General features: G+C 43.0%; 1 protein-coding gene across 6 annotated transcripts in view; it reads right to left on the bottom strand.

The window, feature by feature from the left end:
- Positions 1–27,608, bottom strand: part of ELOVL5 (ELOVL fatty acid elongase 5) — a 37,644-nt gene that overhangs the window by 5,718 nt on the left and 4,318 nt on the right. For 5 of the 6 annotated variants that reach the window (XM_015284840.4, NM_001199197.2, XM_046939003.1 and 2 more), the window contains 4 exons: positions 10,361–10,426; positions 8,157–8,344; positions 1,728–1,805; positions 1,134–1,305 (listed from right to left, as the gene is read on the bottom strand). In XM_015284840.4, coding sequence (XP_015140326.1) covers positions 1,134–1,305; positions 1,728–1,805; positions 8,157–8,344; positions 10,361–10,426 — 504 coding nt within the window. Of the gene's footprint in view, positions 1–1,133; positions 1,306–1,727; positions 1,806–8,156; positions 8,345–10,360; positions 10,427–10,767; positions 24,684–27,608 lie in introns of those variants that run through there. The other variant, XM_046939004.1, reaches the window with a different exon arrangement.

The following is a 27,608-nucleotide window of genomic DNA, read 5'->3' as shown; positions in this document are numbered from 1 at the left end:
GAAAGCAACAGGTATCTTCTGAATGTGAAAGCTAATCATTCCATTTGTCCTTGTTTGCAGCATCTTTAGTCATCAAATACATCTCAGTTTTAGCTTAGCACCGAACTGTGTGGTACTGGATGACCACGCACAACACAGAGATTGGTGAGGAAGAAGAAAAACACATCACCAGAAATAGCACAGAAGTATTTTCAAGACCACAATAACTCAAGATAGACTCTAAGTACTTGCACTTTTGACTGTTCTATAAACAGAGATTGACTTCTTTAGAGGAAAATGTGGTTCTGGATGCACGCTTCCCATAAGTTCAACATTACTCACTGTTGTGCTGACAACACAAAACAAATATGAGTTTCTATGTTGTTTGGCTAGGAAAGCAGACTCCTGAGCAATCCAGCTACTTGGTCTGCATTGCTGTTAGCTCACATCCACTGGATTTCAAAAGGTTTCTCTTGGATTAACATTCAAGAAAGCCAGAACCTATAAGCTGCATATCTGAACCACAACTAAACCATGCTAATACGGTTAGTAAATTAGATGACAACTAAAAACAAAGGACATTAAAGAATCTGGTGAGGTTGCCAGAAGTTAGAAGGACTTAGACAAAAGAGACATGGAAACCTTTAATTTAAGACACATTCAGCCAAGTTCATTAGTGCTCAGGGGACAACAACACTTTAATTGAAACCATTTGTAGCGGCTACAAGTATAAAATGAGATTAATTTGTGAAAGTTACATCTCAGATGAACTTTACAGATTTAAGGACAAGTGGTCGCTATTAGACACCTCACAGTCAAAACACATTTCTGGTCCTTCCTTGGAAAAAAGCATTGTTTCAGTCGAGGGTCTCCAACAAATGAGAAAGCAAGGCTGATAGGTTCCAGACCTGGACTGCTGCAGTAAACAAATGTCAAACTGTCAAGCAAAATCTTCAAGCTATGTAGTCATGTATTTTCCAGACACCCTGAAGCATCTCAATATGTCCAGGAACTAGTTGCAATTCAGCAATATAGCTTAGTATCAGAAGCAACACATCCTGCACTTGAAGATACCAGAAACGTTTGATTTGACCAAATGGAAATCAAAACAAGGCCTCTGATGCAAGCATATCCCACCATAACCCAGTACTTACAGTGACCACAAGGCACCCAATTCATAACAAACCACCAAATATTCAGCATCGTTGCATGGTGATAGACATGCAGGACAGTGATCTGATGATTATTTTTCCGCAAAATGAAAAAGAAGGTATCCATGAACTCAATGAGTTTGGAGAAATAATACCACCAGAGGACACGTATGATCTAGAAAGGAGGAAACAAGTTTTAAAAGTACTGCACATTGTGACCAGACAATATTTAGCAAGCTATGGCAAAAAATGCTGTAGTGCTGCCTGTAAAGGCAAGATCTGAGAAGAAATCATCACCACACCTTCCCACAGACAGAGAATGGACGCACGGTGGCCAGATACAGACTGAAGACCAACTCTGTTTTTTGAGCTAGGAACACATGGAAGTGTACATATAATTATTCACTGAAATTGTAAGTACCAATGAATATACTGTTGATTAATTCTTAGGTCTGACTACGCATCACCCATCCACACTGTGGAAGGAAAAAACATACAGTTTGAACAAAAACTGCATGATCAGTACCATTCTGCTTTCTACTTACATTCAAGGAGACAATTGGAAATGTAATTAGCTTGAAGTCTTGATTACATTACCTTCATATCAGCTTCACCTCCACTGTGTGTATCCTGACAGTAGAAATTGTATCCTCCTTCCCATACTCCTGTCACCAACTGGGGAGAGCAAAGAACAAAGCGTCACTCAGTGCCAACACCGTTCCTCGCAGTGAACACACAACCTGACAGAGGCTTTAGGAGACAGCTGGTGACAAAGGATCTGTGGACACCTCAGTGTGACACTAGGCTGGGTTTCAGCTCCAAGCACTAACTGAATCATAACGGAGGGGGAATTAATAGAAATTCCTCCAATTGCAGCATACCAGAATAGGAGTAGCAGATAGCGCTCCGGCTTATCCCGCATAGCGTGTGTTTGGTACAGACATCCTAGACAGACTCTCCCTTCAGCTGATGATTTCATCGTTGGAGAAAAGGAACAACCAAAGATTGCAAATTATAATCGGTAATACCAAAGATTACAAAATACTACTACAAACATGAGGATCTGACTACAATTTTTTCAGCCGTGTAACAGTATCTGCCTCCGCAGTATCTGCCATTGCCTCCCTGACTTCCTGTCACATCAAATAACACTTCAAATACGACAAAATTACTTTGCAGAGTAATGGAAGAGTAATGATCAGCTAGCTATCCGTCATGAGAGGCTGACGGAGGAGTCCATTGCCTGGGGCTGGCTGAAACCATGGTGGAATCCAGATCCACTGCCAGCTGCCCGTGTTCCATCCTTTTCCCACAGCTGGTGGATCACACCACCGTCCCTGAGCTCTGTGGGAGCAGGCAGACTGAAAAGGGAGAGGCTGAAGCAGGCTCTGAAGGGGGAGATGGAGGAGCACCTGGAAGGGGAGATTTTGAGGGTGGGACCCTGAGAGGGCAGTAGGTGTGAGGATGAGATGAGAACAAGTGTCTTGGCTCATGCCGTGGCCAGGAAGAAACTTGCTATTTAAGTTATTTATTTGTAAAACCAAGGAGGATGCCCTGGTGGTTCTCGCCTCTGACTTTTAAGAGGTTGCCATCAGTGCTTCTATTAAAGTACCAATCATGACAGAAGAGCCTGCTTGATGTTTATAAAGACATTTTTTCCTCTTGGAAATAGCAATAGAAGAGGAATAGGAAATTTAGACTACTTCCAATTGTAAAAAGAATGGGAAGGCAACCTAAAAAGCCCTTCTAAAGCAGGGACAGACATCCTGCACAAGTGACTTGTCCATTCTGGGCCTTACCTACACTTACGGAGAATTAAAACAAAAAGGCTTTGTACGGCCACGGTTAAAAACTCATTGTACCGTAAGTCATTTAAAATAATTAGTTGATTAAAAGACTACAATAACTGGTGCTATTAAACGCTGTCCAGAACTGTGAGTGGGAAATTAATTCTGAAAGGTGCAATAAAGATTATCATTTAAATGACCTTTTCCTAATGTTATTTCTTTCATGGATCATTTTCTCCCTAAATTACCTTTAAAAATACCCAATCAGTTCTACATCATTATTTTAGACCTCCTGAAATAGAATTATGGCCACTGTTTGGTGGGGGGGGAGGGGGAAAAAAAGACATCCAGTAATACCATAACATAAAGACCTGAAATTGCCTCATGTAATGGAGAAAGATCAATATTACCATGCCACAGTGACAGCAAGGCAGCCTTGCGCATCAGCAGCAGACCCAAGCAGTTTCTCTATTCAAGCAGCAAAGAGAACTCATGCAGGCAGCAGCTACCCTCTCTGGACAAGCCTTACACCAAGCTGCCCTGACGGCACTGAGGGAAAGCTGGTAAGGTTTCTTGGGTGCCCACTGTCCATCCGACAGACCACACTGTGCTGTAACAGTGTTGCTATGAGCTTACAGATGTTTTCATACAGTTTTCGCAGTTCAAAGGAGGGTGAGAAACGGAGGAATAATCGCAGTATTTGCACTGTGGTTATTCCTAACGGCGAGGGTCAGCCTCCATCTCCAGCTCTTCCATGAATTCCTGCAGAGCAAAGGCTAGCACAGTGACACCCAGGGGGCTTTCCCTGCACGGATACATGTTCACTACCTAAAGCTTGACAGAAGGTGTCTGGATAAAGACACCTGTGTGGATGTAGGTAGGTAGCTTCAGTCAAGCTTCAGTCGAGTATACCCTTGCTTCCAGAAGAGCATATTGTAATATGCTAGGAATGGTAGTGTGATCTCACAGCCATAATGCTTAAACGATACAAGCAAAGCAACATTTGTAGGAAACAGTAGTATCTATTGACATAGAAATAGTTACCAAAAAATAAAAAAATAAAAATCAAGCCTTCCTTTCCAAAAGAAAGAGGTCAAAAGCTGCCATGAGCTCATACTACTGCCCATGAACCTTGCTTTGAGTAACACACGGCACCCATAGGTAATGGTTTTTCAGAGGGAGTCAGCTATTCTACCACTATTTATTACAGCCACAGTACTTTCAGCACATGCTGGAAGGCTTCAGAAAACAAAAAACAATGGGTTGCTTTGAGACCTGACCAACAACAGTTCCCAAACGACTGTGTTGTGTACAGAGCTGGGTACATCAATGCAGAGAACAATAAATGGAGCTATTCTCTTCAAATGTAGGTGTCACAAATTGTCAGCAGGTGCATTTCAGTCACTTCTTGTGCTTCCTGTGGCCTGCTCCCACCTCCCGAGCCCTCCTACAGCTGTTTCGGGCCCAAGATGACCTTTCTTGGCCAGCTGACCCCAGGAAATCCTCCAGCTCCAGAATGGCAGGAGTCCATGCTTGCTAATGGCACTGCTGATGCACGGCCACAGGCTATCTTCTCTTGAGAAACTAGCCTGTCTAGAAAAGGCTGACTGTAATCATTTTCAGAGTCTGCCATTTTTAAATGACAGGCCAAGAGGACAGCTCCTTCATAATCCAGCTAAAATAGCACTCCGAGTCAATGTTAAGTTCTTCAGCCCCAGGGAAAACACTGCGGTTCCAAGTCGCTTTTGTGCTTAAGTAGGATCCTCTTCCTTCTCTCTAACTTTCATTTTTGTATCATGTTTGTGCTGCGGCTGAGTTTCTCAAAATGCTGCAGCATGTGGCTTTTTATCACATCTGCTACCAAAATAAAGCAGCATACCTGCACCACTCTGAACTGGCTGTGGGAGAGGGCTGGTGGGGAAGCATTTTGTGTTCTGACACCAGCCAAGGCCCGAGCCTGGTTACAGGCAGGTGCTTCAGATGAAGAGTGAAGACAAAGAGATTGCTTTTAGGAAAGTGAGCCTTCGTCACAGGCCAGTTTCCTCACATAGGAACTGACAGGGCAGTTGAGAGGAACCTCTCCCACTCTCCTGGGCCTGGCTTGCCTCTTAAATTATCTGGGACAAGCAGCCCGCCACTCTCCTTTGATAGTATCAGAACACACTCCAGCTTTGTCCAGTCATTAAATGCCAGAATAAATAATTTACACTTATTACGTACATAAAACACTACCTAGAAACCCCAAATAAGAAGTTTAAGATTTTCAGTGATTTTAAAGACCAAAAAGACCATCAGAAGACCAAGCGAAGCAAGAACACAGTAGCTGGAATTATGGAGATCCCACACTTTTTCCCCTCCCCATGTTACTGCATACAAATATTCAGACAAAAAGGTCAGAAAACCAACTAGGCCATCTTTCTCATCCCGGTTGGGAGTGTGCCTCACTTTAATATCATGCTTTGGTTGCACAACACTTAAACTGAGCTGTGATGCTATGATTCACAAGCTGAACCATGACAGCTATAACTCAGGAGAAACTCCCAGGCAGGAGTTTAATAGCAAGCTATTACAACAGTTTATTTTCAGATGGGATATTGAACAAGTTTGTATGTGGTGCTGTTTTATGACCTTCCTCAAACTAGGTCTGATAAAAGCTTAATCCAGCTGAAATACGATGAAATGCAGTGATGAGGAAGGTATTCTACCTCTCCCTTCTCTTTTTTGAATGTTCATTTTAATCATTTTAGCTTGAAAAAGAACACATGTCATGAAGCGTGACTGATGATCACTCATCCTTCACAGGTAAATTTCAGTGACAGACGTGGTCTGAGCGAGGCTGTTGCTGGCCTTGCACTGACATGGGTATTACAGAGGCACCCACTGCAGCCAGCAGATGTACATGAAGTTTAGGAATCTGACTTTTTCCCCATCACCTGGCTCTCTGGCTTTCATTCTGCAAACAGCAAGCAGCGTAGTGTTATGTCAGCAAGGCTTTCTACTTGCAATATTTTAAGGCATAAGTCCTTGCTGCAGAATCACAGGGGTTGGAAGGGACCTCTGGAGATGTTTTAGTTCGACCCTCTGCTAAAGCAGGTTCCCTACAGTAGGTTGCACAGGAAAGCGTTTGAGCAGGTTTTCAATATTTCCAGAGAAAAAGACTCTCTGGGCAGTCTGTTCCAGTGCTTTGTCACCCTCATTGTAAAGAAAACTGTTGTCATGTTTGTCTGGAACTTCCTATGGTTCAGTTTGTGCCCGTTGCCCCTCGGAGCCCTGCTGCTGGGCACCACTGGAAAGAGCCTGGCCCCATCCACTTGACTCCCATCCTCTGATAAGCACTGACAAAATCCTCTCTCAGTCTTCTCTTCTCCAGTCTGAACAGTCCCATGTCTCTCAGCCTCCCCTTGTGAGGGAGATGCTCTAGGCCCCTCATCACCTTCATAGCCCTGAAGTCCAGCACACTATTGCTGCATCAGCAGGGAAGCAGCATGGAATGTCCACAGTAAAGGACATCCAGTGGTCTTCTAAGACAACGTAGGCTACAAAAGAGCAAACTCACTAACAAGATGATCTCAAAAGCATTTTGTTGTAACTGTCATGAGTTATCATGAGTTTATCATGAGTCGTCATAACACTGCACCTTTATGTGACGGGATGAGGGGAAATGGCCTCAAGTTGCTCGAGGGGACATTTAGTTTGGATCTCAGGAGAAACTTCTTTACAGAAAGGGTGGTTCAAACTGATGTGAAGTGTTTTACTTCATAGAAAACATAAACTTTAATATTCACTGTGTTTTAACTGTGAAGAATGAGACAATATGAAAGCTATTCAGGTGGTCGCAAGTAGAAGGAACTTCAACATAAACTTTTCTTAGTAACCTATTCACTATTAATAAGGAAAGTCTTACGAAGGCCTATAATCAGCAGTTCAGATCTTTTCTATTGTCTAAATTTATACAGTAGTTTTCATTTGGAAACTATGAGAATTATTTCAAGTGCTCAAGAAAAGAAGATTGGCTATTCTGAGAATCTTATCCATGCTTAATACAACTGAAGAAAAGTTGGCACTTGTAATATAAGGGTTACAATAATATGAATTATTGTACAATTATAAGTAACCTCTGCATAAACTAACAATGCAGGTATTGTTGATGAAGTCCACAGCAACACTGTGTGTTAACATATCAATGCACAAATTCCGTATGCACTCCTCACACACTCACATTTAGAATATCCTGAAAGGAAGATTAGAAACAAAAGCAAATAGAGAATACAGAGTGTTCTAAGTACCTACTGAATCCCACACTGCTCACCCTAAAGAATTAAGTATCAAAATTCTCAGTAATCCAAATCAGTACAGCAATTTTGACTAAACTCTTCACTATACAAGAGAAATTGCCTTTAAGTTTAAATCACTTCCTACCTAAATTCATCTCTTAAAACACTACAGACTACAAACCCTTAAGAATTACAGCTTGCATGTATTTCTAAGCAACTGTCCCCCTCTTCCACTCAAGGAAAGCAGTAGTTTTAGTTCTTGTTTGTAATTCCATGTTGAAAATGAAATAACTCCTTACCAAAAGGAGAAATGCTTCTGGTTAAAAGCAAGCCACAATATTCTGTACATTAAAGCCACATGCTGTATCGCTTACTGACCGCATTCTTATTTAAATTGCCATAGTTTCCCATTTTCACATTAATCAAAGGCATGCAATCTCAATTACAAGCAGCTAAATTGCTCTATGAAAGCAGAAAACTTGATAGTGCACAAATCTTTGTTTTGTTAAGAAAGAAAATAAGTCCACAGAAAGTCCAATTCAGTTTGAAATCTATTTGTATGTTCAAATTTTAACATTCAAAAACAGATGAATCACAACTGTCTAGATGTGATTGTTTCAGCAAAATTAAGAGGACGCGAGAAGCTACTTCAGGCTTGCACAAACAGATGCAAAGAGTGTGAGCGTGATTAACCACATTTAGATAGAACACATTTTGCACTCCAAAACAAGATATAGTTTTGCTACCAAGTACGTTGTACAATCTATCAAAGCAATCAGGTTAAGCCTGTCTTCTAGGCAATGGGAGTATTCTCCTCTCAGAAGTGACATCAAAGAATTGTGTAACATTTTTCCTGATGTTTCCCCATGTTTAGGAGGACTATCTTCACAGGTTATTTTCAACATAAGCCAATATAATTAAAACAGACACTGCAAAATAACCCCAACACAAATCCTTTCTCCTACCTCATAAAACATATACAGAGAAAGCAGTGTGAGTCCAAGGTTGTAGACCACTAGAATGCCCCTGCATGAGAATGGTTGTTTGTTCCGCATGTACTTTGGTCCTAGCCATACGATTAGTAAGTACAAGACTGAGAAGATAAAGGTAGGTGTGTAATTTTCCAGAAGAAGCCATCCTTTTACTCTGGGATCTGAAACAAACAAACAAAATTACGAACACTTAAGACTTCTGAATGGGGAAGGACTCAATGCATCCACAAAAGCCTTTACTCAAGACCGATTCTAACGTCACAATGACCAGAGAAAGATGAAGGAAGAACAGCAAATCTGTTTATCAAGGGCTACGTTTCTAATTACAAACAACTTCAGGAGAAAGATTTTAGTTACACCGTTGTTAAAGAAAACTGAAATCTTTATAAGGCAAAGATATTTCTAAACTATTATCTAATTATTATGAGTGAAATACTAACAACTGCTCAGAAGCTTCATCCATCCTGAATACCAAAGATGAGTTCAAATTATATAGCAAAGTTTCAGCAATCAGTGCTCAGGGACATGATTTAGCAGAGGGTTGTTAGAGTTAAGGTAGTATGGTTAGGTTGCAGTTCGACTTGATGACCTTTAAGGTCTTTTCCAACCTGAGCTATTCTATGATCCTATGATTCTATCATCTTCTCTCATTCTCTCAAATCAACCTTTCCCAACAGCATAGGTTTTATTCCCTCACAGTGCCAGCAAAGCTAGTAGTGAAGTGGACACTCTGAGGTTCTCAGCAGATGATCCTGATAGTTTTTTGTAGTCTGCATTGTATCAGTACTAGCCTACTTAGATTAACAAACGTGCTACTCATGATACTTAAATTTTGTAGTCCTTGTGTTCGCAATGAAACAGTCAGCCCTGTTTGACTAACCAGATCAGCTGGCAAAATATTGAAAAAGCACATCAACTCCTCAGAAAAAGCACATCAGCTGCTCAGAATGAGCACTTCAGAGAAATACCTGAGACAAGTGCGTCACACTTTTTCCCACAGTCACTGCTGTGGTCCCTACCCAGTAACAGCACAGCATTTAATTACCTTCACCTGAGCCCTGTCTAAAGGATAGAAGCCACGCTTGCCAAAGCAGCATAAACCAGCAGTGTCTTCTTTGTAAAGGAGTCAAATGTGGAAGCTGAATGTAAGAAACAAGGCCTTAAAACATAGGCTGGGAAATGGCTAAGAAAGCCTGGGAATCGTTTGGATTTTACTGCCTTCATTTTCAAATTATGGCAAATATATGTGCAAGCATGGACAGTACGTCATATCACAACATCCTGACTAATCTGAACAGGTTTAGCATGAAGGTGAGTGCAGCCAGGGCACCAAGCAAATCAAGAGCAAGCAGAAAGCACTCTCTGAAGGATCAGAGGCCCAATCCACAGCAGAGCAGTAACTCCCTGATGGACCTCATCCTGCGAGGCAACAGCGGGAGCTTCACTTGGACAGAGAAAGAGGGTAGGTAGCAGCAGGAAGTACGCTACTGGAATAGGGAAAACAAGCATTGAGCAACACCACATGGGTTAACTATGCACACCAGTTATGGGATCACATGAAGCCTGGATGAAAGCCCTCACACAAGGACACGGACTTCTCTGCTGTTAATGCCTCTTCCTTCATACTGAGCAAGATTTCTGCTCTCCACTTGTGAACTTTTTCCCGTGAACTACCTACCAAAACCACTGTTCCTTTAAAAAGAATGGTTTTGAAGAAGAAATGCATTCTAAAAAAATATATATATATATATATATTTAATTTCAGTGAAAGCAAAGTAAGCAGCTTCAATTATGAGGGTAAGAGTATTTTTATTTCATCAAATGCAAATTCCAACAAGATTTTTTTTCCCAATACACCCTATGATTAACTTCTAAGACAACCTGTGAAGACCTGAGCGAGACAAGTAGGTCATTGAGGCTAACGCTGGCATGTAACTGCTAGTAAAGAGAACAGCATCTCTGACTGCTGTAGCTGAAAAAAAGCAGCTCTCCAGGTCAGAAGAGAACATGCTCTGAGACATTCTTAATTTCTTAGAGAACCACACATTATGTTGCTCCATGGATACTAAGAAAAATGATCGCTTTCCAAAGTCAGGTTGCTATCAGTGTTCTTTCTTATGCTCTAGTGTGTGTTCTTTTGAATCAGTTATACTATTTTATTTTCTGAAAAAGCCTACCTCTGGGTCCAAGCCAAACATCCAGGTAGCTATTGATTGTTTTATCCAGACGTTCCATTCTACAATCTGGTAAAATGGAAGAATGAAGAGAAAGTTAGTTATTTTTTATTGCACAGAAACAGTTTAATTTTCTGAATACCAACTGCTTGGGTTAACAAATAAAATACTAATATACAAAAATTGCAGACAGATACTCGACATTATTAGATTGTATCAAGTACAGAAAACGTATTCTAGTGACAGAGAGCCACAGCTGTAAAGACGTGCATTTAATCACAGATACAGAAACACAGAGGTTTAAAACAATAAGTTCAGATTGACCCGAAGTTCTTTCTAGTTCAGTATTTTAAGAGTATAAATATCGGACGATAATTTGCAAGATCACTCTACAAGGAGGAGGGTTAGACCTTGAAAAAAACGGCAACATTGAAATTCCCAAATAAATACTATGAAGCTATTTTAACAAAGAACTCCAAATAGTTGGCAACATTCACCGGGGAGGAGGAAGGGAAGAAAAAATGTGAAAACTGGCTATCACTTTGTGAATAGGTGACTGATTACAGCTGTGATTAATAGCCCACAAAACTAACAGATGAGCAGCTATGGAATAACAGAGTGTTGCACAGGCAAGGAAGGAAAATACGGCAATTCACAGCGTGAAGATCTTCATTTCCACAACTTCCTTAGTGGCAAACTATTACGAAGTTAACACCCCTCAGACAGAGGAGGGACCCATAAGGATCTGGAGTCCAGCTCCCGGCTCCACACAGAAACACTCAAAATTCAAACTCTGTCTGAGAGTGCTGTCCAAATGCTCCTTGAGCTCCATCCGCTCAGGGCCGCGCACACTGCCCTGGGCAGGCAACCTGTTCCATGCCCACTGCCCTCTGGTGCAGACCCTGTCCCTAACCCCGGCTGCCCCTCCCCTGACAGCTCCACGCCGTTCCCTCGGGCCCTGTTGCTGTCACAGAGAGCAGAGCTCAGCGCTGCCCCTCCTCTCCCTGTGAGGAACTGCAGCCGCCATGAGGCCTCCCCTCAGCTCCTCTGCTCTGGGCTGAGCGCACCGAGGGACCTCAGTGCTCCTCACACCTCTCGTCCTCCAGACCCTCCTTCATCTGTGTAGCCCCCCCTGAGACACTCATGTAATTCTTATAAGAAGAAGCTTTCTTTTTGCCTTAAATATATACACACACCATTTTCTCCTTTCTACGCGAAATTCCTTCCAATTTCTTCAAATTATAATACCTGTACAGAGCTTTCATTAAAATAATTTTGCCCTTTTTCAGCAGGATAATTTTCACCTCTTGATGTTTCTCTCCCCTTAAGTACTCACATTAACAGCAATTTTTAGTTACACGGAAATAATACCAGCGACCCATAAGAAGTCAACACACAGTGAAAAATGAAACCACTATGCAAGTTTTCAAGTTCGTATATTGCTAACAACAAAGAAGTTCATCTTGTTTGTTTTTGGGTTTTTGTTTTTCCCTAGCTAAGGAAACATCTTACTTTTACCTGTTAGAACACCGCCTTTAAGATATTTCTGATTGACACAAGTTAAATAAATAGGTCAGCTGGCACTGACGCCTCAATTTCTCCTGAGGGCAGCAGAACAGAGAACAGGATACCAAGGAGATGCGGTGTGCAGGGCCTCATGCACACCCCCAAGCAGGGCTGGGGCCCACTCCACCTCCTTGGCTGTTTGCAGGACTGGCAGGGCCTCAATTTCATTTCAGCTTCTACTTCCCACGACACCAGGAGAATTAAATGGACAAGAATGTATTTACATCACTTGTTGTTCTGTATAATCCCACATCCTTTCCACCACATTGTAACTTTGAGGCTCCAGCGCTCGTAGAGGATTTCTGGCTGTGCCCCAAGCCCATCTTTACCCACTGCATTTTCAGGGACACAGAGGAGAGGACTTTATTAATCTGTGCACACAAAGCCATTTCTAATGTTTTGAACTACACAAAGACACAGAAACTTCCCTGAAATCTGGTCACTGTAAGAAAAAACCAAAGCCCAAAAAACAAGAACTCAATTAAAATAACGAGGAAAGTCAAAAGTCTTTTGTAGTCTAGATTCATGGCAGTTTTATTTCCCCATTCAGAATTTTGAAGAAGTCTGGTCCAAATAAGTATCCACTTCACAAGAACATACACTTTTAAATTGCTTTGCAGCACCAATTACGACACAATTTATGTGTGCTTAGTGGCACGCTGGTATCCTAGGAGCACTGACATCTAACTGAGAAGGCTACGCTATCAGAAGCATGAACATCAGGAAGAGTTTTAGAAATAAGTACCCGATTTCCAAGGAAAAGTAAGAAAATGATCCAGAGCAAGCTTCATTCTTTAACCAGTTAGCTATTAAATATCCCCAGAGGAAAAGTGCTCACTCTGCAGCTGATTATTTATTTTGTTGTCTGAAACCCTCACTTAGTTTATCAGTTGCTCCTTTGATCCAATAACCATTTAGTTACACATTCATCTGATAAACCATAACTTGCTTCTAACTTCAGCTTCACGCTATGAAGGGGAATACCTGAGATGGTAGAGTTTGATTCAAAACCAAGGATTTGTTACACAAACTGAGCTCAATTCATAACTGACTTACTATTTATTATTTTTTTGCTGGACATTGAAAGAAAATTCAGATATGAAAACAACTCAGAAAGTAGAAACAAATCACACCAAGCTATATATAGCAAAGAAGGAAAGAAAGGAAACTCCATGTTTAATCCTTACATAAAACTGTAAGAACTCACTCCCAAAAGGAGGCTTTTTGCAGAGGTCTCACCTAGGAGGGCTGCTGCCCCAGGTAGCTTTTGTTCCACGGTTATTATACAGCATACCGTAAGAGGCACAGTGGAGGAAGAACTACACCTGGTGTCAATTTCCAGAATTTGCAGGAAAAAAAAAAGAAATTGTTTCAAAAGGAACTCATTTGTATAATACAAAAACAGAGTGAAACAATCTGCTTTTGTTCCAGAGGGGGGTCATGTGAAAATGCATCAAGTCTGCTGCCAACAACTGCACAACATTAAACACTGCTTCAACTGCAGCAACTACAAGGGTTCTTTTTTAATTAGAATAGTTTCCCAATTCAGAGGAATATCAACTTCCAGAAAAAATTAAACCAGTTGCTATTTGAAACACTGTGACAGCAGGTTTCCTAATACTGCAAATAAATCCTGCAGCTCACCGTATACATGAATAGATAACTACAGTGCTCCTTTACCGAGGAGTCATATACCACAGCAAGGCACCACTGGTACCTGAAGTGAGAAAGACAATTACCCAATTATGTCACCCTCTGCTTTCTAAAACAGGTATTTTCATATACATCATTTTCTCTAACTTGCCTTCCTACAGCGGACAGGAAATGAACCATCCTCTCTGCTACCATATTTTATTGGTGCAGTAGGACCCCAGAACACCAGGGCAGGCTGGATCAGAATCTAGGAGTGCTCAGGTTCAGGACCTACAATAGGCTTTACTCCTTAAGGTCCAAATATTTAATCTAGGAAAACAAGGATCCGGTGTTGTAAGCAAAATAAAACAAAAAAACTGATTTTTACAGATGCTGGAGAATCTTCCATATAGGCACACAGAGGATTCCTCGGAATTTATGGGTATTCCCACTAAAGGACAGAAACCAGACCTCCACTACACTCTGAAAAATGCATTGTATTTTAATTGCTCTCCTAGTACACAGAAAAGTCACGGTAGTGCTCCCAAATAAGCCTCATCAAGGTCAAGAATGATCTTCATAAATGAAGAAAGGATCCATCCTCATTACTTGACTTTATCAATTACGTTCAGCAGAATGAAAACAGCTCTTTCTTACTCTTTCCCTATCATTTTTAGAATGGTAAGTGAGCAGAGTTTGGAAATCCATTAAAAAAGCCATTAAGGCTTCTAGCAAAAAAGAAGTCTGTGATGTACCCAGATCCATTTCTGCTACTGTTACTGTGAAATTCTTTACAAGTATTAAGACAAGCTAATGCCATATATGAAATTGCCAGATGTCTGATCAGAACTCTGAAGAACTCAGGCATCTACCCACTCCCAGGTGACCAATATATTAAAAGTCTTATTTCAGGGCACTGTGAGGCTACTACCAGCATTGGATAGAAGCCATTGGCACACATGAAGGCCATGAGATACCACTTTGTGTTATGCCACAAAAGTCCAGCAGAAACCAGAACTGCTAACAAGCTGGGAGAGACGGAAGGACGAAGGTCTCATCAGATGATGGAAGAAACTCAGTCCCAGTGAAAACATAAACATCTTTCCACTCCCAGAAGAAAGAAAGAAAAAAAGAAACATGAACACTGCTGATTTGTTCATACCAGGAAGAGATGTGTCATCATTCCCGGTTGTCATTTCAAAGTACCCAATGTCTGTTTCCTTGGCTTATATTCAACCTCTTCTATGGCTTGCATGCTATAAGCAGAGATAGGGTATTGCTGGGCTATAAAGTACCCACTACAGATTGTATGTTACAAGAACACTTTGTAAAGCAATAGAAAATGCAGACAACCATTGATTTCTGAAAAGGAGATGAAGTTTAAAGCTGGCAGGCAAGGGGCTGTGGCCTTGGCTGCTGCAGCTACTTGCACAGCATCACCTGCCCTGGCCGAGGCAAGCTGCATGAGGCACTAACAGGCCCAGGATGAGCACACTGAAGTAGAGATTCTATGGGGAGGATTGTAACCAGAGTAGAGAAGAGCACGAAGCCTCTATCCTAGGAGGACAGAAGATATTAACAGGAAGCACAGAGTAGAGATGACTTTAACTAAGCCTTCACCTTCTTGTAGTAGCGAGCACTGTATCAAAGAAGTAACAAACAAATCGAGAGATGACGTTCTTGACCCTTCTCGTACTTTTAAAGCTATTAGGCAATTCCAGGGAACTCTGATTTTCATACAACCGTTCCCAGGCCCTTTGAATTACTGGCCTTCCAAGTCCGCAACACAAACATAACAAAGGCTATAGTTTCACGTTGCTCCAACCAGATCAAAGCCTATCATAAGAATATTAGTTTCTTCACAAGTCCTCTGGACTTATCTAAATAGGGGTTTTAGACATCTACAGAATGGGTTGTGTGCTTTGTCTATTTATAGCACTTCACACACATACTCAATACAGTGCAGGTGGAAAAACTGGAATGCTATTGCGATGCTCAGCTTGGGCACAAGTGATCCTTGGCAGCTGAAAGCACAGGCCAAAGGCTACACTCAGATGTGTTTTTTTCTCAGGATGTTTTATTAATGTGTCAGTGTTTCTCATGCAGCAGTGGGAACTTGCCCTTCTAATGAACATCATGACTAAAGAGCTGCTAAATACTGAAGTGTTTTACTAGCTCATTCCATTCAAGGGAAATTCTTCTCCTACGCTTTCAACAGAAAACACATTTTGGAGGTTTTATGCCAAAAGTTGATTTAAGAATTCTTGGTCACATTTTCTTGTTGATTTTTTTTTTCCTTTGTTTTCCAGGTCCAAATTTCAGTTTCCAGTTCCAACAACCAGTCAGTAAAACCTGAAGGCTTGTGCCCTTTTGTCAACAAACCGAACAACAGCAACAAAACAATTTGGGCTGAATGCTCAATACAGTAGGAGCCCGTTCTCCTTAAGCAGGAGGCTTCAGCTTTTATCCTTCTTCTCCAGAACTCCCTGAAATAACAGATCCCATTTATCAAATCTAAGTGCCTCAAGTCGAGCTCAAAAAAAATCCTAAAATAGACATCTAAATAATTGTTCTGACTTCTGAGCGCAACACACAGTCAGGCCTGGCTGCTCTGCATTCTTGGAAATCAGCCACTCTCTCAGTTCTTAAATTAGGACTTCAAAGCCTAATTTTAGGCACTTGATTTTGAAAATCTTGAGTGATGTTTTCTAGTTGATGTTCCCCAGTCCTCACCACTGCGGAGGTAGCTCCTCTTTTCTCTCCTCCAAAAATAGCAATGGTCCCTCATCCAAATACAACCATCACACTGCTGTTTGCAAGAGCTCATCTGCTTGATAACGGGAAGACAGCATCAATAACCAAAACTGGCAACATTTTACTGCCCATTTGCCAAAGCAGTCCAGTTTCTTCTTCGCATTTCCAAATCCTTCACTCGCATACATTTTCTTTGTCTTCCAACTTGCCACCAGATTCCCTTTCTCTCCCTTTCTGAACACCCTTGTAGACCTTAAGCATGCTTTCTGTTAGCACTGACATGAAGTATAGAACAACGCATAGTCCACTTGATATGAAATCACAGGTACGCTTGTTTTACGGGAAGCCATAGGAAGTGTGAGTGCTGCAGATTTTGCTCTTTTTTTTTTTATTATTATTTAATGCAATAAACTATTTTTAAACTTCAGTTTGCAACTGTATCTCCAGCAAAGCATTGCAGATTTTCGGCCCAACTTGCGTTGGTGGTAAATCATCCCGTCTGCTGCTGACTCGCCAGGACTCACCGTACTGAGCTTTCATGCTCTCCATCAGCACAAATGTAAGGAAGCTTAGAAAGAAATTATTTGCACGTAACTCAGGGAAGTGTAAAAAAAAAAAACCCAAAGGACAAAAAGGAGAAGCCAGACTCAAGCAGTTTAACCTCAATGATACTTCAAAAAATGTGAAAATGAAGGGGTAAGGGAGAGCTTTGCCCAGATAATTAGGGGGATGACTTCACGCTATTACTTTTTCCTGCCATTCCTGCCACGCCTCGCCAAATCCTTCGGCAGTGACTGCCTTTACAATGAAGTACAACTGTGGTAATCAAAGTGTTTAACAGGATAGAAACAAATATAAGAAGAGTACAGCAAAATGGAATAGTTAATTGTCCTTCATGCCCCACACCTCATTAAATCTAATCATCATCAAATAGATGAGGTAAGACAAATCTTAGATCCCTGATTTAAATCACATTCTCAGCACATCACAACTAGCTCAATTTAGCTTGAATTAGGATCTGAATGTCCCAGGATTAGAACATTCATATGCATTTCAACCCCTTGCAGTCAATGGTTGGTGCTACGCCACAGGATAACTTTAGCCTTAGGGAGGGCATTGAGGATGACAGCCAAGAGGGAAGAACAAGCTGGAAGCAACCAAACAAACATTCCCATGGAATTGCTGAGAACAGGTGAAATAGGGGTGTACCGTCCCCTCTTAAGCCCAGAAGGATGCATCCAGCTAGAAATAATAGTTTCTCCATGCTGCAAAGTGCCAATTAGCAGCAGAGAATCCAGTATCCTTTGGTGCTACGGTAAAATGCTTTTTGCAACAGTATGCATTTTCCAGGAATCGAGCGTTCAATGCAGTATCCTTTGCCCGGCCACTGCTCGTGTTATCCAGTAACCACAGAACCGCTCATGGCAGCTGCCAGCTTGTAACGTGGTGCTGGAGTCATAGCGTGCGCGTTGCAAAAGTATTTACAGAAATAAGACGAGGAAGAAGAAAAGGCAAAGCACGCAGGGTTATTCAATTGCTCTGCTTGGAACAGCACACAGCTTCAAAACGTGCGAGGACACAGGACAACCAACCACCTCTTGGCTATTAAGGAACTGATTCTTTAAAAATGGGAAATAAAGCAGGAGAGTGGATAGATGTGTATCAAACCAGGCTGGATGGAAATGGAGAATATATACATGGATGCGAGGCACAATAGTTACAGGCTGACTATTTTGGACGTACTGCTGAAGCGCAGCATTTTCTATACAGCTTTGCTCCAAACCCCTCCTCCCCACACAGCATACAAGTATTTGGTAAACAGCTGCTTTTTTAATGTGAAGCTCTCTTTTTATTTTTCCCCAACAGCTTATCTGGCTTTGCAGTTGAGAAAATACTGCTAGCTGAGTTTTGTTTGTTGCAAGCCAGCAACAAGCAGCGTGGGAAGCTAAGGAGATGTGACAGCAAGGAGGAGCCAGGAGCTAAGTGCCAAGGGCCACAGCTTTTATATCCCATCATTCGAGTGCCACCTGTAACAAGGACTGCAAAACTCTTATAGAATCATAGAATCACCAAGGTTGGAAAAGACCCACAGGATCACCCAGTCCAACCATTCACCCACCACCAATGGTTCCCGCCAAACCATGTCCCTCAGCACAACATCCAAACGTTCCTTGAACACCTCCAGGGTCGGTGACTCCACCACCTCTCTGGGCAGCCCATTCCAGTGCCTGACCACCCTTTCAGAGAAGCAGTATTTCCTAACGTCCAGCCTGAACCTTCCCTGGCACAGCTTGAGGCCATTAATAATCTTCTCCATTAATAAAGCAGCTCCTCTCATCTCGGACTGTACTCATCCTTGAGTCAACTTCTTAAATCCGCAGGAGAAAATAAAGGTCTGGTCCCTGAAGCCTATTTTCATGAGCTATCTTGGTCATAAGGCTGAAACCCTGACATGCACAAACACTGAGCTGTATCAGCAATACACAGTGAAGTTATTTTCTAGTAACAGGGTTGCTGAGACCACAGCCAACAATGTCCAAAGTACAGAGAAGACTGGTCTTGAGTGACCACCACCAGCACCCAGTACTGAAAGTAGAGTTCAGGGGCACTGTGCAGCTTCAACACTGAGCTCCAGCTTATTCTTTCTTTATACACAAACAAACATAAAACGAGTCACATTTCATAACTGCATATTAAGAAACAAAGAAACAAACACTAAAAACACAGTGAGTAGCAATGCAAAGAGTTTTAAGTGAAGCTGCTCCGCCACGTGAGCCATCATCTCCCTCAGCACCCCACAGCAGCCACACCGACTTGGTCAGCCAGCGGACATCTCAAGAGTGAAACAAAGCACAGGACTCTGTAATTCTGAATTATTTTCTTTGCACTTATTAGCTTGATATGTAAAAGCTTGAAGCCTGCCCTATAGCAGTATGTGAGACTTTACTGCAGACACGAAACACTGCACTAAGCAAAGAGCTCAGAGCACAGCTAGCAGGATTGGAGATGAAGAGATTACCGAGGGTCCAGGGGGCGACTAGATGCAGTGATCACCAAAAAGCCAAGAAATTAGAGGAAGATCATGAACAAGAGGGTGACAGACACAAAAATAAAGCTACACCGTGCAATACTGATGAGTACAAGGACAACAGAGCACACAAAACCAAAATCAAAAAGCCCCGTTAAGCCATGTAACTACAGTCCGTGTTCAGATGGGTAAATGATATGTTTTGGAGGACCATTCGTGCTTGGGAAAACAGACAAAAATTAATCTCCACAAGACAACTTTAGGCAAGTCACTGCATGTTATTTATTTGTGTGCTTGCTCTTATTTCCAGTAAGCATAGTGGAGAAGTGAAGTGAGCTAATGCTGCATGGCTGCAGCTGCACTGGCAGCACTGTCCACTGAATCATAGAACCACAGAATCACAAAGGTTGGAAAAGACCCACAGGATCATCCAGTCCAACCATTCACCCATCACCAATGGTTCTCACTAAACCACGTCCTTCAACACAACATCCAACTGCATGCAGTTGTGCTATCAAAAAGCCCGGCAGGTATGAACAGCTTTGAGTGGAAGAAGGTGCTAAAGCAGCTCTCAGAATGGTGTGCAAAGTAACAGGGAGAATAGAGGAAAAAGCTTTGTTGAGATGCAACTGTTAGGCCACAACATTACGCTGCTCAGAACAAAACCCTGCAGCTATCAAACCCTGGGTTATCTGTAAAGGCCTTCCTGGTGTGGTCGATGCATTCAAGAATCTTTTCTTTCCTTGATGAAATGATTGACTCTCACAAAACACAGGCTTGTTTCTATCTCTCTCGCCTTCAAAATGGTGTAAATGCAGAGTTCATAGTTCAGAAAAGCAACTGCCCTTTAAGCATTCAGAACTCACTATCTTTTCCACGAGATAAAGGAAATAAAACACTTCTATGGAAAACAAGATGGATTTTTTCCTGCCTAGGACTGACAAGCCGTGCCAGAAGCGAAGATGACACAGTACAGCAGCAGAGGAAGGGGACACAGGAGATTTCTCACAGATGCCTCGTTCCCATCTCTCCCACTCCTTTCCCTTCCTGTTTAACGCGGGTACCTGGCAGCATTCCATTCACAGATTTGCCAAAAAAAGCCAACAGGCAGCCAGCTGGTGGCATTTCTGCTGCAGAAGCTGAGAGCTGAAAAGCCTGGGAGATCCCAAAGGGCTTTGGGGCTGTACCTGTGTGAGACTCTGCACCGGCTGTGCCCCCAGAGTGCGGTGCTAAGTCAGTGAGGTGCATGTGGTGTGGGGCACCAGGTCAGCCCAACAAGGGCTGCTGGAACGTAGGCCTGACTCCGGGATAAACTAGAAAAGAATGCATTTCTGTGTATAGATAACCTGATTTTCTAAATACTAATGCATTGGGATGCAAGCACTGCAGCTCCTTCTTGTTTGCTTTTGGGCGAGGAAGACCAACCAGCTGAGAAGATAACAGTGGTAAGGCTCAGTGTGATCACACCACTGGCTCCTTCTATGGACTTCAAGAAGACTACTCGAGAAATAAAAAGCACTGTCCACACATCTGGCAGCTGCCAGACCATCTTCCACAAGTTCACAATATAAAAAACCCAGGCACCTGCAGAAACCCCACAGGGAATACCAGCACAATGATTTTGTTTCCTCCAAAATGTTGCTGCTCCGTTCTTTCGACAAGACACCGCATATTCCTGGTGCAAGGGAAATCCTCTTGCCATTAAAATCTCATCTAATGAAGAAACCACCTGCACTAAAAACCCAGCTATAGGGTTGAGCCCATTCTCTATCCCGTATCCAACCCGGTGACCTGGCCAACAAAAACCTTACTAAGTTGCATGAGCTTTTTTAGTTCACTACCTTATAGCAATGAAACACATTGCTGTTGCTCTTGTACGAGTAAGGTGTATGATCCGCCCCACAACAAGATGGTGCAGTTAGCAAGATGGCAGGTGGTATCTCTGCTTATAAGGAGGCACGGAGTGAGCTCAAGCCCCAGCTCCTCAGCACTGTGGGCTCATGACAACTGGCATAACTGGAAAGTCACTGAAGAGCTCCTAAAGGCAGCTAGGGGCTGCACTACAGATGGAAAAGGAAAGGAGTTCTCTGCAAGATGCTACGTTCCTGGTTAGAAGCTGCATATGGAGAAGAGGGGAACAGAAGCAAAAAGAAACAGGACCTAGAGAAGAAATAGAGGACAGGAAGGCTATGGAGTTGTTAAGGCTATGGAGTCTTTAAAAGCTGAACAACTGCAGAAACGATTACAGGAGGAAAAGGAGAGAAGGAAAAATTTGGAAGAAAAGGTTGAGATGATGCTTATGTAGGCTTCCTCCCATCCAACACTGCACAGCTTACAGGACACTAAGAGTATCCCCTGAAGATTGGGATGGGGATATCCGGGGTGATCCCGATGACAGCGAGCCAGAGGAAAATGATCCTTTGTTTCCCATAAATGCTCCTGAATATGAAGCCAGACCTACTGTTCAAACGAAAAGAAAAGAGGGACCTTGGGGTATTACTCTGCAACATAACACAAAAACCATGCCTCAGGATCCATTGCAATTAATATATTTGCAAGAGACATATAGCAGAAAACCAGGTGAAACTGAAACCGACCACTTGTGGCAAGTATGCTTAAGTGGTAGGGACTGAACAACATTGAGTGGGAACAAAGCAAACAGCTATTGGGGTCAGGGAGCTTCCTTAAATCTGGGACCTGGTCTGACAAATTCTATCACAGGTCCATCAGCTTCTTGGGCTACGGGCACAGACCACATGGAGCACGGTGACCCCCTGTAATCCCCATCAAATCCCCGAGGAGCTCTGCTTGTGTGGCAGTGAGCTGTGTGCTGGCATCTGTCCCCAGCACAGGAACACCTCATGAGGTCACTCCTCAAGGTGGAGACTCCTTATCTGTGACAGATACCAGTAAGTGACTAACACTGAGCTCCTCGAAAAATGGAGAGACTTCCTATATGCTAATAGCTGGCTAGCTTGCTATGGTATTGAGTGATATAAAGGACTGACAGTGCATATAATCCCTTAGATATAAATGGTTGGCCAAGGGGTCCCTTCCAACCCCATGACACAGCAGCGGGGCCCCCCCCCAGCAGCCTTGTCTGACCCTGTCCTCCAGTTAGCACACAAGCAGGCGACCTCGCCATCACGAACCTTGTTAGGTCGTGTAAGTTTTGTTAAAGCACTACCTTATAGCAACAAAACACAATGCTGCTTCTCTCTTGCGAATGGAGTGTATAATCCCATCTGCAACACTAGCCAAGGTGCAGGTTTTTCATGCTTTCAAAAGCTTTAGGGCAAAGGCAGGGTCAGTACTGTAATTCAGCATGGTGTAAATGTTCCAAAGACAGGGACAAAGCACTGATACTCATCAAGGTGATGAGCTTCCTCCCTCCACCCTACAGCCATCCCTTTCCCTATCAGGCAGTAGCAGACAGGCACCTTCTGCCTCACAGCTCGCCTGCTCCAGTAAGACAGCACAGAAATGCAAGGGGCACCTCTGCCTCTGCCCCGCTCAGGAGCAAGAAAGCAGTTTCAGGATAGCCCCCTGAAACAACGCAGCGAGGAGCTTTTGGCCATGTCCATTCCACTACCTGTTTCTCACCACTTGGCAAGAAACGAAGGCTGCAGCAAAAAAAAAAGGAAGGTAAAGAAAGAATACGGACAAGGAGAAAGATGCCTCTGTTTTTAAGGCAGGATTATAAAATACTATTCAAGCATGGCCAAAATAAAATGCGTTGTACGCACTGCATCTTACATACTGGAACTGGTGGAAAGCACAAGGAAAAATGTGGTAGGTAAAGTCACAGAAGGTCATACAGGACATGCTAAAGTCATACAGAGCTACCTTACGGAGATATCATAAATATAAACACTACAGCATGAACTGACAGATTACTGCACTGTAAAAAGCAGCAATAAAAGAGGGCTGAGATGTTCACAATACAAAAGAAGACTGATTTTAAGATGCATCAGTGTCTGTCCTGCAAAATGCAGAAGCAAGGATGGACGCAATCCAAACCAGCTGTGAGAGCAGGACGGGAGGTGGAGGAGGGGGGAGCCGACCACCAAGAGACTGCACAGACAGGGACCAAGGATGGGCTTCTTCACAAAGGGGCAACCTTTGCTCAGTCTGCAAGAACATTCCAACAGAAACAGTGGAGAGAAATAGAAAATGATAAATAAAAAGCTAAAACCACGGGGCATCGGGTGAATCTGATCAAAAACACATTAGTCAGTCTGAAGCTGAGGACTGTGGAAGACAGAGGAGATACTCATCCGTACATCTTAATGCTCAGTATTAAAGCATATTATACTGTAAGAAACAATAATTAAGTCCTCAGTAGTGGCTCGAGACAAACCTCGAGTACAGGAGCCTGAGAAGAAATGCCAGTGACTTTGATTTTCTGATAATTCCAAGCAGTTCAACTCAATACTCAGATCTTATAATTAAATTCATTACATAGGAAGAACACGTTGCTAGATAATTAGAAAGTGATTTGTATATGGAAAAATGAAGCTTTTTCCTTTCTGCTTACAACAAATTGAAAGCCTATCTTACAGTGTATTTTATAAGCACTCATCTTTTGCCAGGAGTGCAAGATGGGAAGGAATTAAGTTTTGTTTCATTAGCCACTCTAGTAGAACTCTTCCAACTCTACGGAAAAGAGAAGCTCTTTAGCCAGCACAGTAGAACTCTGTGCACATGAACGGTAACATATAACAAGTTGCCCAGAAAGCAAAACCAGATTTTTACCCTCTGAGGTGCACCTATTTCCAGAGAGGATGTGAATGCCCCCTCCCTGGAAGCATCCAAGGCCAGGCTGTGAGCAACCTGGTCTATGGGAGGTGCCCCTGCCTATAGCAGGCGGTTGGAACTAGATGATCTTAAAGGTCTCTTCCAACCCAAACCTTTCTATGATTCTATTATTCTATTTTGTGTATGTTTTGTACAGACTGGGCAGAACACAGAATGCTTCAGATAATATTACCACTTCCTAACGTTAGCAGATCTGTGAAAATTGTCCCCCAGCCTCTCATCACAACCATGGGCCTATTTTTAATTTACATTAAAAACAAATAATTCTTTTGTCCAAAATACCTCTTTCATGGACCTATTTAAATATCTACACACGATCCCAGTGATTGGACATTGTTGTTCCATAATGTTTTATCACTGTGGCACATGAGTCCCCCGCACGGGTGTGCCTCCTCTAAACCAACAGCGGAAAGGCACTCCCCACGAGGCAGACCTGTCGATGCAGACAGGGGAAGTGCGGTGCTCAAGCCCACAGCCTCACTCATGTCCTTCACCTGCCAACCCCAGCCAGGACTCCTCCGATGGCTCAGCACAGAGCCCAGCTCCGCTCACCCGTTCTGCAGAACAACCCCCCAGAAGAGCTGCTGAGCCAGCTTCCAAAGGGCAACGCTGGGAAACAGGCGGAGAGAAACAGAGAAGGGAGAAAAGGAAAAATGAAAGGGGAAGAAGGGTAGAAAAGCCCTTAGCAGTATTGATGACCTACCACATGCACGCATTTGGCAACTCACTTATAGCCTTAATGCTGTAGGTAGGTTATAGCCACCTCCTCCAAAGGCAACAAAGAGCACTAAAAGCACACACACTGCTCCCAGGTGATCATTTTCCACACGCTCTAAAAGTTGGCTACAACCTGGTGAGACCCCCGTGTCCTCACCTACCGTGTCCTTGAGGACTCAAAGCTCCATGTGAAGTTTAAGTACCTGCTTTAGCGCACGGAGCCAGCCCAGACAAACACCCGGAGAACAGACCTGTGCTACGTGCAACTGATACCCAACCCTGCGCATCATTTGAGCCTGATGTGTGCTTTGTAAAACCAAGGAGCATTTAGCCTGCATGACTCGAAGTTCACGATAGCTCTGCAGCTACTCGACTGGAGCTTATATTTGAATACATTACCTAAATGAGCTCTGTACTGTACCCAGAAGCAACGAGTCAATTAGGTGGGGCACTTGAAAAAATGATGCAAAACCTCTGGAAAGAACATTAGTGATCCCTTCCTGTATCATAATGCAACCACTTAGCAGTGGTGATAGAGCAAGAAATCAATATGGAAGATAAAAAAGTATCAAAATATGTTATTTTTGTTCTACGAGGCGTCCTCAGGCTTGCAGTTTGCCTTTGCTTGCTTCAAATGTAGATGACGATGGCTTTGAAAGGGCAGAAGGACGGGTAACAAAGTCAGGGGTTTTGGAAGCCAACCAAGGAGAAGCAAGGGCTGAGGGGTGCCTCAAGGACCCCCGGACATTTCAGGATTACTTGGGAACCTGGTAATGGCTGCAAAACAGGAGACAGAGCTAGAGTCATGTCAACTCCTGGTATGGGGCACAACGCAACAACTGGCTCTAACAATGGCTTATATCTATGCAAAACTTTTACCTCTAAGCAGCTATTGTATTAACAGGGCCACGATGTACACTGAAACGTGGCAACCTTTCTGGGATGACCGCTTGTATTGCTTTTTTTTTCCTCCCTATTTTTAACAGAACAGTAAGATTTCTGAAATGCATCAACCCTTACTGACTCACCCGGTGCCTTCTGTCTCTATCATCAAAAAATGGGTCTGCCACTCATAACATCTCTGGTGCTCTCCCTGAATGTGTCCTATGGCAGCCACACTACTTCTCAAGCTCCTGCAGAAGGCGATAGGGATGCCTGTCCAGAATGTCACTATAAACAGCTGCGACCCTGCAATCCACACAGCATCACAGCGTATCCATACAAATGCAAGTGTAACTGTCACATACAAATGCAACTTTAAGATCCTATATATTTTACTGATTCTATGTTTGTTACTCAGAGGGCAGTGAGGCAGCGGCACAGCTGCCCAGAGATCTGTGGATGTCCCATCCCTGGAGGTGTTCAAGGCCAGGCTGGATGGGGCCCTGGACAGCCGGGGCCCTGGACAGCCGGAGCCGGTGGGGGGCTGCCCTGCCTATGGCAAGGGAGGTGGAACTTAAAGCCCTGGATGGGCTTTAAGGTCCCTCCCAAGCCTGTGATCCTACAGTTCTGGGATATGACACACAACTTGTGGCTGCGTCCTTCAAAGCCAAATCCAGCTTTGTGTCCTTCTGCCCACAGTTGTCCTACAACTCCCACAGGAGGCCTAGTTCCAAAGCACGTAAGTACCATATGAACGAGCTGAACATAAGTGCATTTAGGCAAGGATAAGTGCCACACACCATAACTGGCATACAAGCTAAACTTCAGCACACAGAAAGGTTTCTCCAACTTCGTTTTTTAAAGGGCAGAGTTAAACACTGAAGAATGTCACCCTGCTAACTGGTTAATGGTTTAATTCGTGTTGTTTTAAGTCAAAGGTTCTCCTGACTGTTTGTCTAGGGGATGATCAACACTTCTAAAAACCAGCTGGGAACAAGAAGTAATCCTTCAGGAGAAGGTTAAGAGAAGCTTTCTGATTGAATTACATGCATAGAAACAGCACTCCTGAGGGGGAGTCAGCACACAGACTGCCTCAATGCTAAATGCTCCCCTGCATGTCTGTACCAGTACTAAAAAACAACAGCAAAAAAAGCATTGGGAAATCAGGCACCTGCAACCTGCAAATCTGCATGTTTATGAACTAAGTAGTTATACACATGGCCTAAAACCATAGGATACTGTGATGTGTTTTTTAGTCTAATAAGCTTAAACACCATATTGTGCAACTTAAAACCTGTTAGTTTTGGTCTGTTACTGGTAACACCCCTAAAATCGTGATGCCAACAGAAACATCTATCAGCACACAGCTTCTCTAAATACCAGTGTGCTATTTGAACTCAAGCCTATAGCATTTCTTTTACAGCAGAGAGCCTCAATTTGCACAGGGGAAGGAAGCAGTTATCCTCCAGTCAATGCAAATACAGCTGGCAAGAATAACAACAGTTTTGTCAAGGTCACGAGAGGGAGAGAGGAGCACTTGGAAGAGGTAGCAGGACAAGGACAGTTGCTCTGTGTAAATGACAGTGTAAATTCACAGATACCATTAGGAAGGAATCACCAAAGCATAACCTATGTAGCTAATAATGCTTTAACACAGGCATGCAATATATCCAGATGCACTGGGATGCTGAGACCCGACCCTAGTTTACAACAGCGAGCTCAGCATCAGTAGCATGATTCATTTGCTCTTAGAGGAGTGACAGCTCCACTGAGCAACACGCATCTGTAGAGTTGTGCACCTGGTCAGGGAATTGACTGAGCTGCCATCGTCCTTCCTCGACGCTTGGTGCTTTG

This window comes from Gallus gallus, chromosome 3 (assembly GCF_016699485.2).
Source record: "Gallus gallus isolate bGalGal1 chromosome 3, bGalGal1.mat.broiler.GRCg7b, whole genome shotgun sequence".
NCBI classification, from domain to species: domain Eukaryota; kingdom Metazoa; phylum Chordata; class Aves; order Galliformes; family Phasianidae; genus Gallus; species Gallus gallus.
This window is presented reverse-complemented; position numbering and strand designations above follow the sequence as displayed.